Consider the following 18,267-nt stretch of genomic DNA (forward strand, 5'->3'; position numbering starts at 1 on the left):
TTCAGCACCTTCCTATATCACTGCTGCCTGATATAGGAGTATCCCATATTCTGGGAAACACACCAGCGGGGATTTGAACCCACAGCCTCCTGCTCTCTAGGCAGGTTACTTCCCCACTGCAGCATTAGGTGCTTATTATCTGCTATAGGCTTCCCTATATCAGATCCAAATTATTTCTGATAGCTCTGATATCAGGACAGTTCCAGTATTGGAAATCCAATATTGCCCAGGCCTAGTAGTGGTACAAGCAGGCAGAATTCTGTTGCAATTTAAAAATGGGCAACAATTGAAGACCTAGTACAATGATGCTTTGAGTAAACAAATACAGATGAAGTGGGACCAGCATGAAACACATCTAAATGTAGATAGCAGTAGCAGGGACTGTCAAAAATACTGTAGTGTCTGAGGTGAGGCACACAATTCTCCCTTGCCCCATGCTTCTGATAGGAGCTAGACCCTTTTCAAAACCAACCCTTGCAAGCTTTGGAAGTGCATGGGTAGCAGGAAGGAGGGAAGGAAAGTGAGAGAGAATAGCAGTCTCCTTTTCTCTCCTTGTGCTCCTGGCAAGTTTTGCAAGGAGCGTGAGGAGAGGTGCTCCTTGCAAAGTTTGCAACCATCAAATCAGTCCCAAAGAGCTGCTCTGGTGGTGGCAGCGGGATTATCTGGGTGCCCCAATAATCTGCTGCCGGAGGCAACTGCTTCATGTTGCCTCGTTGAAGGGATGACTCTGGCCAGTAGGTATGAAAAACCTACTCTTGGATAATCAAAGAGAAGCTGTATCCAAATCGCATTTTCTTTCCTCAGTTTCCCCTCCTCGTTTCCCCCATTTTTTTTCACAGCAACCTGTCAGCATCTGCAAAGCAACAGCAAATGTTTAGAGAGAGTGAATGGTATTTGGCAGTTTCACAAAGCTTTGGATTTCTGGAGCATCTCTGGGGAGTAAGCACCAGGCAATGCCTTGGAGACCTCAGCAGCCAATTAGGATTCTGCACCAGCCCCATGTCCTCTGCTGAACTGGGCTAGAGCTTCTCTATAAATATCCATGGTTTGGTTTGGTTCTTTTGTTCATCTCCTTTCACAGCATACACACTCTAATGAGAATGCATGGGGAGCCGTGGCATTGTGACTTCCCATGCAAAGTCATGGTCTTTTCACATTGTGCATCCCCACAGAGATTACTAAGATTTTGTACTCACACAAATCACATAGAAAGGGTTGGGAAGCAAAAAAGGATAATAAAAATGAACACTGCCAGCTGTTAGTAGGGATGGCAATAACATTGTGCTCACTTCAATCTGGGGTATTTTCTTTGGTAGTTGCCTTCTGTAACAATTACTCAACTGGCTTCGATTCCTTCTAACTAGAGGCATGAAGCATGCATCTCATGGCAATAATATTCAAAGTTGAATGAATGAATAGCTTTATTGCTATCATTGATCAGATGTACAAACAAATAAATAATACTACATTCTGATAAGAATTCAATCATACAAAGTACATCAATGTAGAATCCTCTTGTAGCGGCGTCTAGAAAGTAGGGCTAGAAGTTAGCTGTTGGCAGATCTTAACAGCAGCTGCACAAAATTTGGCAACATTGTAGGTGATAAAAGGTTTCTTATCTGCAAGAAGAAGTGTGGCATAAAAGTCAGCGGTTAGACTGGGAAAATGTGATAGCCAAGGAGAAATGAAACTGTGCCATCATTATAAAAAGAACAGAACAGCACATGGTGGACAGATTCAACCTCGCCTGAGCCACAAGGGCAAATCTGACTGGCCAAGGGAATTTTCAAAAACCTTCCAGATAGAACTGCTGATGGTAAGGCATCATTATCTTGCTCTGAGAAACACCTTGTGATGGCTTGGTAGGGAAAGTGATAGTAGGTAACTAGCAGGTTCCTGGTTAAAGTCACCAAGGCCCCTCTATGGTCTCCAAAATGGAGCTTAAATCATTCTGATGTTCATTGTCCAAGATCCCCTGTTTGAGGTTCTCCTTGGCTTGACTGCAATCTAATAATGACAAATATTCAGTAGAAAAGCCAAGTGATGACAATTTGCCCAGTAGTGCTTGTGTCCAGGTGGATTGAAACATATTGGCCAGCATAAGAGGGATCAGCCCCAGAGGAGAAAAATGGATCCTGAGCCAATAATTAAGGATTGAAATCCATGCTATTGTTTCTACTCTCTGATGGCCCATTTCCAACCTCAACACTGTGTTGGGAATACATTGAGGGGTTCTAAATACTGCTCTTAATAAACTTCGATTGGATAATCTCCAATGGCCTATAATTCAGGTAGGGACCCAATTGTGCACCATATAAGAGTTGGGCCAATGATTTAGCAGCAAATAACTTTAATGCTGCAGGGATAACCTCTCGACCTTTAGAGCGAAAGAATCTTAATGTTGCTGATGCACCCTTTTATGCCTGTTGAGCAACGTAGTCCATGTGGGCCTTCCATGACCCAGTGGCATGAAAAACCACACCCAAATATTTCAAACTATTAACCTGCTCTATACAATGACCTTCTATATGCTAATTAAGTTTCTTAGGCCTCTTGGAAAAGGCCATCATTTTGGATTTCTGGAAATTAATTACCAAGTGATTGTCCTTGCAATAAGTGGCCAGGAGCCTAAGCACTCTCCTAAGGCCCACTGGAGTCCATGAGATGATAGCAGCGTCATCTGCATACAGCAGGATTGGGATAGCTGCACCCACGCTGGATCGGAGAGATTATTAGCTAAGATGTTTATGTAAAGATTGAACAGGAAGGGTGCCAAAATACATCCTTGCTTAATTCCTTTGCTGGTAGTTATTAGATGTGAAAGAGAGGCTTGAGGGTTCCTTCTCACTCAAGTTAAATAGATTTTGGTGGATGTGAGGGCGTGGCCTCAGCTGGCCCTCAGTCTAAACATCGGATGCCACCAGTATATGATTTTTAGCTTTTTGACTGGTTCCACTCCCAGTCAGTGAACCCTCTGTCTAAAACAATATCAAAAACGTAGTAGTGCGGTTAAATAAACTGGGCAAGTAGGCGTGAGGTGGGAATAAAACAACAGAGACACCAGTTAAATAGTGAAAAAAATAAGAACAGGTTTAATATAATAGTATCTTCAAGAATCCAAAAAACAGTACAGGAACAAACAGAAAAATTCAATTAGGCAAGAGTACAATTCAAAAATATAAACCAACAAACTTGCTAGTCTTCCCATCCAAGGCGTAGCAGGTTCCAGTAGGCCCAGCTTCCTCACTGCCTTTCCCCCCAGTAGCTTCAGCCCAACCCTACTTTGCTAGTGTTCCAGCCTTCCAGCTCACACAGCACTCTGCTCCTCAGCAGCCCTCCCCCTTTCTCCCTGATCAACTCTGTCCTTTTATCCAATTCCAAAGGTACTGCTAACTGAGCAAAGAGGCACCTTTTAAAAGTGGTGATTCTCTTTATTGAGTAGCGGGAGAGCAACTGGCCCTATCCATTCTCTGCACAGCATCCCTCCAATGGCTGTTTCTGGTGTTTGTCTTAAGTTTCTTTTTCTGATTGTGAACCCTTTGGGGACAGGGAACCATTTTATCTATCTATCTATCTATCTATTTATTTATTTATATCTATGTAAACCGCTTTGAGAACTACTGTTGAAAAGTGGTATATAATATTCGTCGTATTTGTATACATAAACTAATCAGGGAGATTCTTCCCTCAAGCAGCCAGAACCTTCTGTCTCTGCCTGGAGACATCCAGTCAGAACACTTAGTTACATTCCCTCCGAAACTCTACAGCACACAACTGGCCACCTCAGACTTGGAACCATCAGCCACTCCCTGTGACATTTTTAATGACTTTTTTGTGGATAAAATCTCTTGTATTCAGGCCAAACTAGATTCCACGGTTACTGCAGAGTCTACTGTAGAGGTGTCCAACAACTCCTCTTATAGGATTAGATTGGATCACTTTCGGTTTGTGTCTTCTGATGATGTGGACAAACTCCTTTGGGCTGTCTGTCCTACAACTTGTTCTCTTGCCCCTTGCCCAACTTGGCTTATTTCATTTGGTAATCATATTATCAGAGAGTGTCTGGTAATTATTATAAATGTTTCTTTGAGGGAGGGCAGGATGCCTCCTTGTCTTAAGGAGGCTATTATTAAACCTAATTTGAACAAACCTTAGAGTTAGCTAATTACAGACCCATTCCCAATCCTCCATGGTTGGGCAAAGTGATTGTGAGGGTGGTATCCTCTTTGCTCCAGGCAGTTTTGGATGATGCAGAGTATCTAGACCCATTTCAAACTGGCTGAGTAGGCTATGGGGTTGAGACTGCCTTGGTCAGCCTAATGGATTATCTCCATTTGTCTACTGAAAAAGGGAGTGTGACTCTGCTGATCCATTTGGATCTCTTGGAGGCTTTTGATACCATCGACCATGGTATCCTTCTGGATCGCCTGAGGGAGGTGGGATTGGCTGGCAGTGGCACTGTTTTATGGTGGTTTTGTTCCTACCTCTTAGGTAGATTCCAGATGGTGTTGCTTGGAGACTGCTGTTCTGCAAAGCAAGAACTTAAGTATGGAGTTCCACAAGGCTCCATACTGTCTCCAATGCTCTTTAACATCTACATAAAACTGTTGGCAAATAAGAGGTTTGGGGCAGGGTGCTCTCAATATGCTGATGACATTCAGATCTATTTCTCCATGTTGACCTCATCAGGAAATGACATAACTTCCCTAATTGCCTGCCTGGAGGCAGTGATGGGCTGGATGAGGGATAACAAACTGAAGTTGAATCCAAATAAGTTGGAGTTACTGACTGGGGGGCGGGGGTTGGGACGGTTTAGATCTGTCTGTTCTGGATGGGGTTACACTCCCCCTGAAAGATCAGTTATGTAGCTTGGAAATGCTCCTGGATCCAAAACTCTCTCTGGTTTCTCAGGTTGAGGCAGTGGCCAGGAGCACATTTTATCAGCTTCAGCTGATATGTCAGCTATGCCCATTTCTGGAGATAAATGACCTTACAATAGTGGTGCATATGGTGGCAACCTCCAGGCTTGACTACTGTAATACACTCTACGTGGGGCTGCCTTCGTATGTAGTCCAGAAACTACAGTTGGTACAGAATTCGGGAGCCAGACTGGTTGGGACAACTCAAAGAGACCATTAACGCCAATTCTGAAAGAACTGCACTGGCTGCCGATATGTTTCTGGGTGAAATACAAAGTGCTGGTTATTATGTATAAAGCTCTTAACAGCTTGGGTCCAGAGCACTTAAGAAAGTGCCTTCTTGGTCATGGACTCAGCCTCCTATTAAGATCATCTGGAGAGATTTGGTTACGGTTGCCACCGGCTTGTTTGGTGGCAACTCGGAACTGGGCCTTCTCTGTGGCTTCTGTGGGTCTTTGGAATATGCTCCCTGACAAAATAAGAGCATCTCCATCTCTGATTGCTTTTAGAAAGACCCTCAAAACACATCTGTTGGTTTTTAACTGAAATTAATTTTAAACTGTTTAATTTTGTTTTGATCCTATGAAATTGTTTTAACTTTTTATTCTGTGAAATTTTGTTTTTACTCTGTTTATATTCATTGTTTTAAATTGTGTACACTGCCTAGAGATACACATATCAGGTGTTATATAAATATGATAGATAAATAAATCAGAGGTTGCAATCTTTTTAACTCCTGTAGAGCTTAGAGGAAACACAAACCAAAGAAAACAATCAACAAAACAAAGGGAAGGAGTCATTCATTCACAGTGGACATGTCAGATTTTAGATTAACAAGTATTTACAGAAATGCCTCTTTCTATCACTGGTCCATTGCATGGACTTGCAAGAAATCTTTAGGGTGCGTTCAGACACCATGGTAGCAAGTAAGTAGGAGAAAACCACCAGTTCTGGGGAACACGTGCTCCCACTGCTTGCTGGTGCTTCTGTGTTGTCTGACCCTGCAGTGTTGAGTGGACAATGTCAGATCCCCTCCACCACACCCAGCATTCTCTCCCCAACTTGAAATGTAGGTTTAAAATGTCAAGTGGCAGAGAAGACCCAGGGGGGAGGGTGAAAACACTGAGGGAGGGAGCATAGTGGGGAGGTTGTTCCAAAGCTGACAGGCCACAGCCGAAAAGGCCCTGTCTCTAGTCTCCGCCAACCAGATCTTTGTTAGTGGCGGGGCCATGAGCAGGGCCTGAGATGCCAAGCAGAGGGCCCTGGCAGGTTCATATGGGTGATCAGGTCTGCAGTTCCTGACCCATCCTTCCAGCTGGTCTCCTGAGTACTAGGAGAGCAGCAGCAAGAGGACTGCACTGGGGTCTAAATTTGTGGGCTTCCCAGGGTCATAGCAAGGTTGGAGTGGGCCCTGGGCATCTCCCGCCCACCAGCTCAATTGTAGTTGTGCTCATAGGTCCGTAGATGCACCCAAGCAGCTGCCCGACTTTACTAGATGCAAGTGCCAGCTATAGACAACCATCTGCTTCTTTTTCTGAAATCCCTTGTCTAACCTCATAATGGCCAAACTGCATAAAGGTAGAAGTAGGTCTGAAATAGATGGGTTGGGGTTTTTTGCTGCAGAGCAGGAATCCTGATTTCCTTTTATCTAGCTCAGCTCAAAGTAATTCCAAAACAAATTTAGCTTCAAGACATATCTGCACAGAAAAGCTCTGAGGCCAGATATGACCTCTCTCTTCATTCATTCAGCTGGGATTCTGATTAGAACTGGGAGGCGGGAAAGTTGTCCTTACCCCCTCCTCTGGTGTTAGCTGAACACCAGGGCACTCATTAAAACTAAAGACAGATCCCATCTCTTCAGAAGGCACAACACAGAGGGAATTAGCATACTTAATTAAGGCTCCTGATGAATGGCATTATAAAGTTTCTTAATTAACATATGTGTCCTTGGGGGCTTAAGCTGAGAGGTTTGCTTTAAATGTTTCCTTTTTAAATGGTGCATTTAGTATTATAAGGAAATCTGTTGCTTTCATTATTGTGAATATAGAGATACCTAGGTACAGAAATGAGCTGAGACCCCATATGTCTTTTCAAGACGTCTGTTCTTGAGAATTTTCATTTTCAAAATATAATATTGCTTGAATTATATTTTAATCCAATTGAATTGGAAAAAGATAAAAAATGCGATGTTTTGTAAATAAATAAATAAAATAACACCCTTCATTTAGCACCTGAAGCTGCAGATGATACTCTAATCACCTTGCTAGACCAGGTTCATATGCACATTTGCCATGTAGGCAGCTGTGGTGTCAGCCCTAAGGGCAAAGTCACTTGTTTAAGGTGGAGGAATGAAGCTGCCTAAATTCAGACAACATTTCCTCCCATCTCCAAAGCTGTGTGAGAGAGTGCAGAGTTTGCTATTTCATGAAGGGATGACTTATGGTTTGTGTCCAATTGATACGGCCTTTTTAATTCTCTCATTTCTCTTATGAGAAAGGGCTGCTGTTCTGGATAACTCCAAATTTTGTGCTGGGTAAGGCTATGATGCAAACATACTTGTTTTTTCATAATTCTGTTAGCCCTGAGGAGGGGTAAAGAGTTTCATGTGTACCATTGCAACTTCAAGGGCCAGGGTATGGCTGAGAAAGAAAGAATTGTCTAGGCCAGCCTAAGTGAGCCTAGAATAAACATAGGAACATAGGAAGCTGCCAATTACTGAATCAGACCATTGGTCCATCTAGCTCAGAATTGTCTACACAGACTGGCAGCAGCTTCTCCAAGGCTGCAGGCAGGAATCTCTCTCAGCCCTATCTTGGAGATGTCAGTGAGAGAACTTAGAACCTTCTGCTCTTCCCAGGCAGCTCCATAAGGGGAATATCTTGCAGTGCTCACATATCTAGTCTCCCATTCATATGGAGCCAGGGCAGACCCTGCTTAGCTAGGGGACAAGTCATGCTTGCTATCACAAGACCAGGTCTCCTCCCTATCTGTAAATAGAATTTTATCCTATTTCCCTTTTCCCTATTTCTATTTTTAAAAATCCTATCTCTATAATTCCTATTTCTATTCCTATTTCTATAAACAGAAATTTGAGTCTGGATTTCCCCAGCAAATCACTCTAGCCAATGGGCCACACTGCCTTTTCCTCATTGCACAGAGGAGGGAACTACTACTACTACTACTACTACTACTGCTGCTGCTGCCATTTCCTCATTGCACAGAAGAGGAAACTGAAATTCACAGAAGGCATTTAGTGACTTGTGTGAAGTTTCCCAAAGCAAATAATTTAAACTAGCCTACTCGCACAGAGCATCTGAGCACTATTTGGGGCCTCCTGCTCCACCTTCCCTCCCCCCCTGCCCCACTCTCTTGCCCCCCCCCCGCCCCCCTCTCTCTTTCCCACTCACCCCCTTTCCAGTCTCTCCGCTGCTTCCCCGCCACTTTCTTGTCTCGCCGGCTGCCCCTCGGCCAGCCATGGCCGCCGCCTCAGGCCATCTTGTGGCCCGCCACCACCATCCTCCGCCTCCCCCCCCCTTTTTGCCCTGAACTCTCGCCCAATGCCAGGAACTCTTGCGGGAGTTCCGCCGCCAAATTCTGGGCATGCATGCCGGCTAAGAGAATTAAATATATAGATCCTGTTGCTGAATTCTAGTCCTTTCGGTCTTTCCCTCCTTTATCTAGTTCTAGAGCCCAACATCAAAAAACCGTGTTGAAGAACTCTTCATAATGCAATGGTGCCTGATTAGTTTCTAGCACATCAAACAAATGAAATACCTGGAAATTACTGCCTTGTGATTTGTGTATTTACTTGTATCTGTTGACTGAAGCTATATTGCCTTGTGGGGGTGGGAATCTCAATGCAGCCAGTGTCAGCAATGTTGTCCATTCTTGTTTGTCAATATTACATGTGACTCTGTTTGGGTTGGAAGCTTGCATGTGTATTAAAGTAATAAATATAGCTTCTTCGCCCATGAACAAAAAAAGAAAATGTTCCATCCTTTCTATGAATTAAACACAAAAATCTAGTCTTGCAATCAGTCCTTTAAGTTTTTAAAAACCGTAGTATAAGAGGATTGATTAAGCACCTTTTGAGCTTCTTGTATCATGTGTCTTCATGTGTGAGTGTTCTCGATTGTGGCAACAAAATCATTCCATGAACAGTCAGATGCTAGTTGTTAGTGATAAAAATGGGGATGATTCAAAGTGCAGTGCAATTAATTCCCCCCCCCACTAAAGTGAATACAATAGCACTGTCCATAAAACAAGGTATGTATCTAAAATATGCCTCAGGGAATGGTTTAGACTAGACCCTCTGATGTAGTTCCATCTCTGGAATGAGAGAAATCTGGATTTGTCAGGACCTGGAAGGGAAACTCCCTGCATGTCACTTTGAGCTCTTGGAAGGACATTGGAGTACAAAAGTAAAAAATAAAGAGTATTTGCGTTAATGTGATTGTGTGGCACTGTGGAGTTCCACTTGTTTACCTTCTCATCTCATATAACATTTTTACAGCATATTGATTCAATTCTCCTGAAGTCCTGGCATTGCTCACAGTATTATGTCCTCCCCTGCACAATAAAGTTGAATTTAAAACAATAAAGTTGTTTTAGCTTTGCTATAGTTCCCAGTTGATTTGAAGAGGGAACCTTCTGCTATTCTGTAGTTTGTATAGTTTGGGAGCCATGCAGTGTCAAGTGACTTAGGAGTTTAGAGTCACGGGGTACTTAGGACTGTTTATTTATGTATTATTTATCATATTGTTATACTGCCTGCAGGGGCGTAACAAGGCTGGAGTGGGCCCAGAGACAAAATTTTAAAATGGGCCCCTCGCTGATACACACACACACTTCACAATATATAGTCATGTGACTTGCCTTGGGGGGGGGCTCGAGGCGTGGGGGCCCCCAGGCAGCCGCCTCCCCTTGCCTAATAGTAGTGACACCCCTGACTGCCTGATATGTACAGCTCTAGGTATATTTATACTGCCTGATATGTACACACACTATGGAAATGATCAAGTACATGCCTGTATACCACTGTGTGTATTCACCATGTGAGAGCTATACTTCCCTCTGCCGTGAACAGAACAAGTGCAGTTGCAAAACTCTGTGGCATGTGTGCACAGCATAAAATGTGGAACACTGCAAGCATGCACACTGTGTGCCTGCTAGTTCCACATTGTGTGAAACCGCTCTTGGATTTGTAACCTAGCAGTCTGGAGGGAACTCGTGAGTTGTTTTCTTGTGATGTCCTCAGGCAAATTAAATAATGCTTTTAAAGTGGCATAAAGTATTGCCATTTGCAATTTGTAAGGATGCTTGAAGATAAAAGTTCTTAGAGGAGCCGAGATCCTCGAACCATCCTGTTGCATATGGGACTCCAATGCATTGCAGAGAATTCTGAGATGTGTCCAAGGGCATATTCTCTGTGCACAATGCCACAGAACATGGTAGGCCTTGTTGCTGCCTCATACAAAGCAATGCACCAAAGCATGCCTGCTCTGTGATAGAATGGAGTCCAGGATTGTGAATGTTCTCGACACCTGCAATTTTCACTTATGCCTGTATTTTCTTTTTCCAGTTGGAAAGACATCCCTGATCACAAGGTTCATGTACGACAGTTTTGACAACACATACCAGGTGAGTTTCATTGCCTGCTATGAGACATTCCTCTAAATGATGCATGCTATGATAAAAGGCCTTGAATCTTCACATTTTATTTGGCAGTAATGGCACAATCAAGGCTGCAAAAATGAAACTAACCCACCTGTTTCCCCTCATATGAGTGAATATTGGGAGCAGAGGAGTAATGGGGGTGGGGGCTTGAGCATAGTTCAGTTGTACATAGTTGTACATAGTTCAAAGCCACTGTGTCATCAGTAGCCTCACCTTTCCTATGTTCTCTTACCAGTTAACCTTACCCTAACTGCAGGGAGTTTGTCTGCAAGTACATATTCAAAGAGGCCTCAAACTGATTTGATTGTTTGTAGAGATGCATAATGCTGCTTGTTGAATTTTTGTGCTGCGTTCACTTGCGTGTGCAAGTGGGTTAATATGGTTTCGTGTGGAGGGGAAGTTTTCAGGGTCCCTGGGCCTTATTTAATATGAAGTGGTTTGGAGCTTAACCAAGGGCCATTTTAGGAGACGCTCTCCCAGCACATGTGTTTAAAAGGGGAATGTGCTGAGAGTGTGCCTGTTCTGACATCTTTCCTTGATGTCCTGGCATCCTCCCAGCATGTTCCTTTGTCACATTCGGTGAGGGTGGTTTGCACTGTTCCCTCTAAGGTGTGCATACGTGCGCGCGCTCAGAAGTTTTTGGATGTCCGCTCAGTTCCTTTTAGATCCTGCTCAGGTTGAATCAGGAAGGCCCCATTCTGAATGCAGGTGCACACACACTGCCTTGAAACTGCCTCCCAGAACAAAAATCATTCCGCACCAAGGTGAAAAAAATTAGAGGGACCACTGGTGGTTTGTCCAAATTGCCACTCTACACGTGACCCAAATAAAACTTTAAACTTAATATTTAAATTAGCTTAAACTAGTATTTGGGTCATGCATAGAGCAGCAATTTGGATACCCACACACTCGAAGTGCACTGGGATGACATCGAGATACCTGTGAAAGACCATCGGAATGGATGCACTCTTGGCTCTTTTTTTCCGCATAGGCCAGAAAAGTGTCATCTGAACCAGCCTCATGACTTCCTCACATCCAGGATTTATATTATATTGCCTGATGGGGTTTCAGCTTTAATTGGCTTTGTTTTAATTGGTTTTATTCTACATTGTGTTTTATTTGTTTTATTGCATTAAATTTTATATTACTTTTATTGTTTTACTGTTGTGAGTACTGGAGGGGTGGGATCTAAATATTTTGAATAATAATAATATGCTTGGTACCAAAAAACCTGTGTTTGCTTCCATCTCTCTTCTACCTTTCTCTGTGATCAACCTTCATCATTATCCTTTCTGTCTGTCTTTGGATGCTTTAGAAAGGTAAAGTTAAAATCTTAGTTTTTAATATTTCCCCCCTTTACAGTAATAACATGAACCGTACTCAGATGTTCCCAATGTCAGCCCTTTCAGATGTTCAGTTCATGTGCTTTGGTGGGAGCACCACAATCATCCATTCACTGACAATTTGAAAGAGGCAACTTTAAGAATGTTTGAATCGGTTCATACCTGTACTATATTTTGAGGGTTTGCATATAGACCAGAGATTCTCAACGTGTGGGTCCCCAGATGTAATTGAACTTCAACTCCCATAATTCCCAACCAAAGGCCACTGAGGCTGGGGATTATGGGAGTTGAAGTCCAATAACATCTGGGGACCCACACGTTGAGAAACCCTGATATAGACCCTACATGCTTATAACAGCAAAGGGGACTCTCTTCACATAACTGGGAATGCTAAAGCAGGGTTCTCAACTACGTGGAGAGAGTCCAATGCAAATGTAAGTTATACAGACCTTCAAAATGTATGTGCCTAATTGGGGGAATGAACACTACCACTGGGATCCTGCCCCCTTCCTCATGCACATGCATGGAACATCTGAAAGGGGCTGGTGTGTAAATGCAGTGGATGGAGGGGGCTTGAGATTGTGGCAGGAGGCCCCACCTCAGCCTCTGCATGCTGCTTTGTTCAGAGCTGATCAACATGTGTGTCATGTGCCAGTCTCAGAAGGCTTACTAGTTGACAGGTTTAGGGCTGAGGTGGGGCAGAGCAGGCAGGAACTGCATTGGAACCACTGTCCCACTATTAGATCTGTGGTAGCAGAGCAGCAAAGGCCAGGTTCTCTGCACCAAATCAATGGACAGCAGCTAGGATGAGACTGGATCAGGCAAGACAGGAATTGGGAGGTTTCCAGAGTAGAGCCACTTAGAGTGCTCAGGAAGCAAGTCCTATGCCAACAGTTGTAGCCAGCAACTGTCCAGAAAGAGGAAGTGTCTTAAATATCCTTGAGGACCACGCCTCTTTTCTGGAGTTGCAAACCAAGTTTACTCCTGATGAGTCCTGCTGTTACTCTTCCTCTTGAGGAGACCTACTAGTCTCCAGGTTTCTGGCCACTAAGCAAGCACTTTTATGGTGTTAATGAAAAGCTTGTTGCTGTGATCCTCATCTCCCCCTCCACCCACTGAGTCTACAGTTTCAGAATATTTAAATAGGACTGTGCTAATTAACACTGCATGTGTTCATGTGTAAACAATGTTGTGCTCTTAGAAATAGTGGCTGACATCCAGACTATGGAAGTGTGGTGCAGCTAACACTGTGCTGGTGCTGCAGGGGAAGGGGGTTGTCATTCTTTCATTCCCTCTGAAGCCAACTGTGGCTCCCAGAAATATGTCCCTGAGAGTCACACAACCCTCAGAGACATATTTTTGGAAGTCACAGTCAGCTTCAGAGGGAACAGGAAATCAATGGAAATTGCTCCTTTCCGCATAGCATCAGTGCACCAGTGCTAGCACTTCCTTAGTTTGGATGTCAGCCACCATGTTCACCATTTTCTAATGCAAAGGAGAGGCTATTCTGCTAGCATAAGAGACCAAATGCCATGTTTTATGCAGTGCTATGCTGTGGATATCTATCTTGAACACTGCATCTGTTCACCAGAACAGGAAAATATGTATCAAACATCTAATCTCCATCCAGTGGTGCAGTCCCTGAGGCTATTATAAATTACATCCAAGATTGGTTTCTTGCCCAGCCATCTGCAGGGCCATGCGACTGCAAACATTGTTTTGTGTAGATCAGAACTGACCTCTTATCTATAATAAACTTTAATTTCTTACGAACTGATAAATAACTAAATGTCTTAGCTGCTTCATGTTCTGCACAATCTGAAAGCCTCATGTGTTACGGGGGGGGGGCAGTGTTATCTCTAATTTTTTTTCATCTGTGTGCGGAATGAGTTTTTTCCTGGGCAACCATATCAAGGCAGTGTGTGCACACATGCATTCAGATTGGGGCCTTCCTGATTTAACCTGAGTGGGATCTAAAATCCCACACATTTTTTGACATCAAAAAATGTGTGAACGCGCGCACACACACACACACTCCTTAGAGGGAACACTGGTGGAACGGCATTAAGAAGCACTGCAGTATTAATTTTGCATATGTTATCATTTGTTTTGTTTTTCATTAGTGCTCTGTATGAAACCTACAGGGTTCAAATACAGGGTTGTTCACATTTTACGTTTACGAATCCAAGTTAATTCATTTTTTAAAAGAACAGATTATGATTATTTATCCAATAAAGAACTTGAATTTAGAGGAAAGCAGCTGTGTAACTGCTTCATCATGCCTGTGTCCCAATATTTCAGTGCGGACTGTGTCACCCTAAAGGCTTCCAAGGTATGTGTTAGCAGTGGGTGGTTATATGTCATCCCACTTGGGATAAATTGGCTCTTGGGAGCACTGTGAAGCAACTGGGTGGTGATTTTTACAACTAAGTCTGGCCCAAATGCACAAGCATCTCCAGAAGGCACTTGAGTGACAATATTTTGAGAACTGCCAACAAAATAGCACACAATCTGAGAGGTGTATCCCAGGATCTCTGTCAGGATGCTGAGGCACACCTCGCACCCCTCCATTATGCAGTGTTCCATTGGAGGACAGACCTGTGTACCTTACAAGCTTCCATCAGTTTAATTGTCATGATTTCCTCCAAAGCCTCCTAGGAACTGTAGTCCAGCAAAGAGCTGAGAATTCTCTGCCGGAGATTGCTGTCCTCCAGTCCCCACACAACAATTCCCAGCATTCTCTAAAAGGGGACAGAATGCCTAGTTTGCTACACCTCTATATTTATTCCCATATTCTTTCAGCCCACATTTTTTCATTTTTGTGGCTCTGAATTGTTAGTTTATGATCATTCCCTCTCCCCAGGAAACCTTAGAAATTGTAGTTTGGAGGGTGAGAGTATCTGGATTCGTAGCACTTCACCAAACAATACTTTCTAGGATTCTTTGGGTATGATAGTTAGTGGTATAACACTGATATAAGTTTTTCATACAGATAGGTCCTCTATCTCTGCTAACAAGGAGACCTTTTGCCTAAATCACATTAAATTGTTTAAGAACAAGTGGAGGTGAGAGCTGGTTTGTTTGTCCAGGCGTTAGGGTGACTGAAGCTACTAGTACTTAAAAGGGAGGATAGTCACATAAAGGTTAAAGTGAAAGCAATCTCGTTGTGGTCAGGCCATCAGGCGCTCTCTCGTTCTCTCTCTCTGTGTTCATATCATTCTTCTTTATCTCTTCTCTAAGGAGCATGTCCATCTCCCACAGGAAAACAAAGACATTGCAGCACAGTGTGCTTATGGTTTGCAATTCAAAACGGACTATGTTTCAGTCAGGCTAAAAGACTCCTGGCCTTCAGCGCTCATTTCCTCTGCCGTGTTAGGTTTAAAGAGCCACCTGACTCAATCAATGTTGCAATTTAGTGAGGTAAACAAACTCCCCTTTCACGTCTGACAAGCAATTTAAAATGCATCACAGGAGCAGCACTGCATGAGCATGCTGAATTGATTCTCTCGTTAAACTCTGCCTTGTTTCCATGATGGCTTTCTTGGATTCTACAAAACCAAGGCAATCTCGCTGCTCTCCGTATTCCCACTCTTCTTTCTGGCTGCCCAGATGAGGTGCCAAAGTGAAACAGAGAAGCAATACATTTAAAGCCCTAGTTCTCAAATAAATGCCCACATGTGGAAAATTAGCATATCAAATAAAATCTTCTCCCTGGCATGCTAGTTTTCATGGTGCAGGGAATTCTGTGTATGGACAAGAATTTCACCATGTCAGTTCCTGCCTGTCATTTGAAATGGCACAACTAGGGTTGTTGGTGACTGGAGTTTGGGTAGCCTGGCTGGTTTTTTGTTTGTTTGTTTGTTTGGGACCTGTTGCCAGCTAAGCATTTCTTTTCTTTAAACAAAATAATGAGGTAATTTGTCCTTTGTTCATGCTTCCCCCAGTTTGCTTGTGTTTTGTCCAATCCTTTGTTCATGCTTCCCCCAGTTTGCTTGTGTGTACATGCGGCCCAGAGAGGTGGAAGTTTTCCTCATCTGGATCCAGAAGCATTTCTAAGTGAGTGTGATATTTATCTGTCAGAAAGATTGGCTACTGCCAGGAGGCAGAAGTGGAAACAGGGTTGGCCTGGTTAGAGTGCAGCAAAAAGGGCTGGTGTTTCAAGAGGCAGCATAGCACAGCAATGCCCTTTCTAAGCCACAGCAGATGAGCAACTGTGTCTGAGCAGTGGTGTCAGCCAGTAGCTGATAATGTGCTGCTGCTGCTGCAGTGATCCAGTCCAGTGCTCAGCCGCCCCTGTTTGCCTTCTTGCCTGCCTACCAGGCTTATCCACTATGCTGGCTGATGAGTGATTCCAGTGCAGAGCCCATGCCCTGGTGGAGAGAGAGGAAGGAGCCAGCAGCCGTGTGTGTGTGTGTGTGTGTGTGTGTGTGTGTGTGTGAGAGAGAGAGGGGGGGAGGGGAGGAAGTGCATAAGGGTGGATGAGACATCATGGGTGGGTGGGAGAGAATGAATTGGGCAGGGGTGAGTTTTGGCTGATTTTCTTGAGTTGCATGGATTAAGGTCTGTGTGGTAGGCAAGTATTTGATTCACTGTTTGGAGTATGTATTGTTGGTTTTGGTGCTTCAGATGTGGATTGGTTTGCCTCTTGATTCAAGGATTCAGATCCAAATATTTGTCCATGGGATATAATGAGCAGACTAAAATACCCATACTGTCTTCATTTCTTCACAGAATGTGATAAAAACAACTTTGGGCATGAAGTTTTCAAACTTACAAATAAATAAGTGCAGGAATTCCTTTAAAAAAGAAGCAGCCGCCAATATTTTGGAGGAAAAAACCTTATAATTTCATTTTTGTTATTCATCACTGGGGTAAGAATGAACGGAACTGGTAGCTCCTTTTGAGTGCATTATGCCTGCAACATTTCAGGTAAATAGGTGTAGGGTTTTCTTTTAAGACTAACAACAAATGAACCTCACAGTAAACACAGACCTCACCACTGCCCCAAACCTTCGGAACACTACTGACCCTATTCAGAGACACAGCAACTCACAGAACAGAAGTGCTTTGGCTGAGCAAGCAGAGCTTGATAGATTATTTCTACAGCCCTCCCTCCAAAGCACTGTGATTGGAATGGATCAGAGAGGCTGAGCAAAGCTATTGGCTAATTTGAGATGTCAAAGGACACTTTCTCCCATTTTAAAATAATCTGATTCCCTCCTTTTTGTCAGTTTATTTATTTAAAATATTTGTACCCTGCTCCTCCAGTACACTACTGCTCACAGTAGCTTACAACATTAATATAGTATATATACCATATGAAGTAAAAGATTAGTAAAATTAAACAAGTTGCAATGTTTGCCATTGAAAAACAGTGTGCAGGGAGGAATCCTTCAAGTGGCCGAATTTATTTGAATCTTTCCAAATTGCTGATTCGATTCAAAGAAATTTGAAGATCTAGCTATTTGATTTGAATTTAGCTATTTGATGCCCTATTCGGACTGAATCTCAGACAAATCAAATTGTAATCCAGAACTTCACACAGCCCTGGATTTTAGTTCTCTGCTCTGAATAAAATGATAATTCTTCTGCTTAGAAGCTTAGGAACAGCTTCACTGTTTCCCATATGTACACGTTTTCTAGAATGACTTTGAGATGTTTTAATTCCAAAATCATATGCTCTGTGTGTGTGTGTGTGTGTGTGTGTGTGATGTGACAATGTGATAGGGATGTGCATGAACCGTGGTTCAAGCACTTTTTGGGCAGGGGGACCAGAAACTTAAGAAAAAGGAGAGAAGGTCCTTACCTGCTCTCTGCCTCCCCATGCAGCTTCCTGCTGGAGTGGTGCACATCCCTAGAAGCCCAGCATAGCATCAGCATGCCCATGGGATCCACGGATGCATGTCTGCCATTTGCATGGTCAATAACACCATGCTGACCACACATGTACAGACACCATTTTCATGGTTAGCATGGTATTACTGACCATGCAAATGGCAGCCATGCGTGTGCGGATGTCATGGGCATGCTGATGCCATGCTTGGCTTTTAGGGACATGCACCACCCCAGCAGCAAGCTGCATGGGGTGACGGAGACCGGTTAAGGACCTGCTCTCCTTTTTCTTAAAGTTCCTGTTCCCCTCTGCCTAAAAAGTGCTCAAACTGCTCTTTGTGCGCATCCCTACAATGTGTATTCCGTGCATACCTCACCTGCTACTTTCAGTTTTTGATTTGTATTTGTAATACAGCTGGAGTCACGATTGGGTGAGGATGGTCTGTGCTGGCTTAGCATCATGTATAGAGGAGACTTGTAAGCACATGGAATAGCTG

The 18,267-nt window shown here is 43.4% G+C and overlaps 1 protein-coding gene across 2 annotated transcripts in view; it reads left to right on the top strand.

Annotated features, from left to right (window-relative positions):
- RAB6B (RAB6B, member RAS oncogene family) overlaps positions 1 to 18,267 on the top strand; it is a 106,380-nt gene that overhangs the window by 48,801 nt on the left and 39,312 nt on the right. For both annotated transcript variants that reach the window (XM_053311082.1, XM_053311081.1), the window contains exon 2: positions 10,501 to 10,559. In XM_053311082.1, coding sequence (XP_053167057.1) covers positions 10,501 to 10,559 — 59 coding nt within the window. The remainder of the gene's footprint in view (positions 1 to 10,500; positions 10,560 to 18,267) is intronic.

The sequence above is a fragment of the Hemicordylus capensis genome, chromosome 3 (genome assembly GCF_027244095.1).
Source record: "Hemicordylus capensis ecotype Gifberg chromosome 3, rHemCap1.1.pri, whole genome shotgun sequence".
NCBI lineage: Eukaryota > Metazoa > Chordata > Lepidosauria > Squamata > Cordylidae > Hemicordylus > Hemicordylus capensis.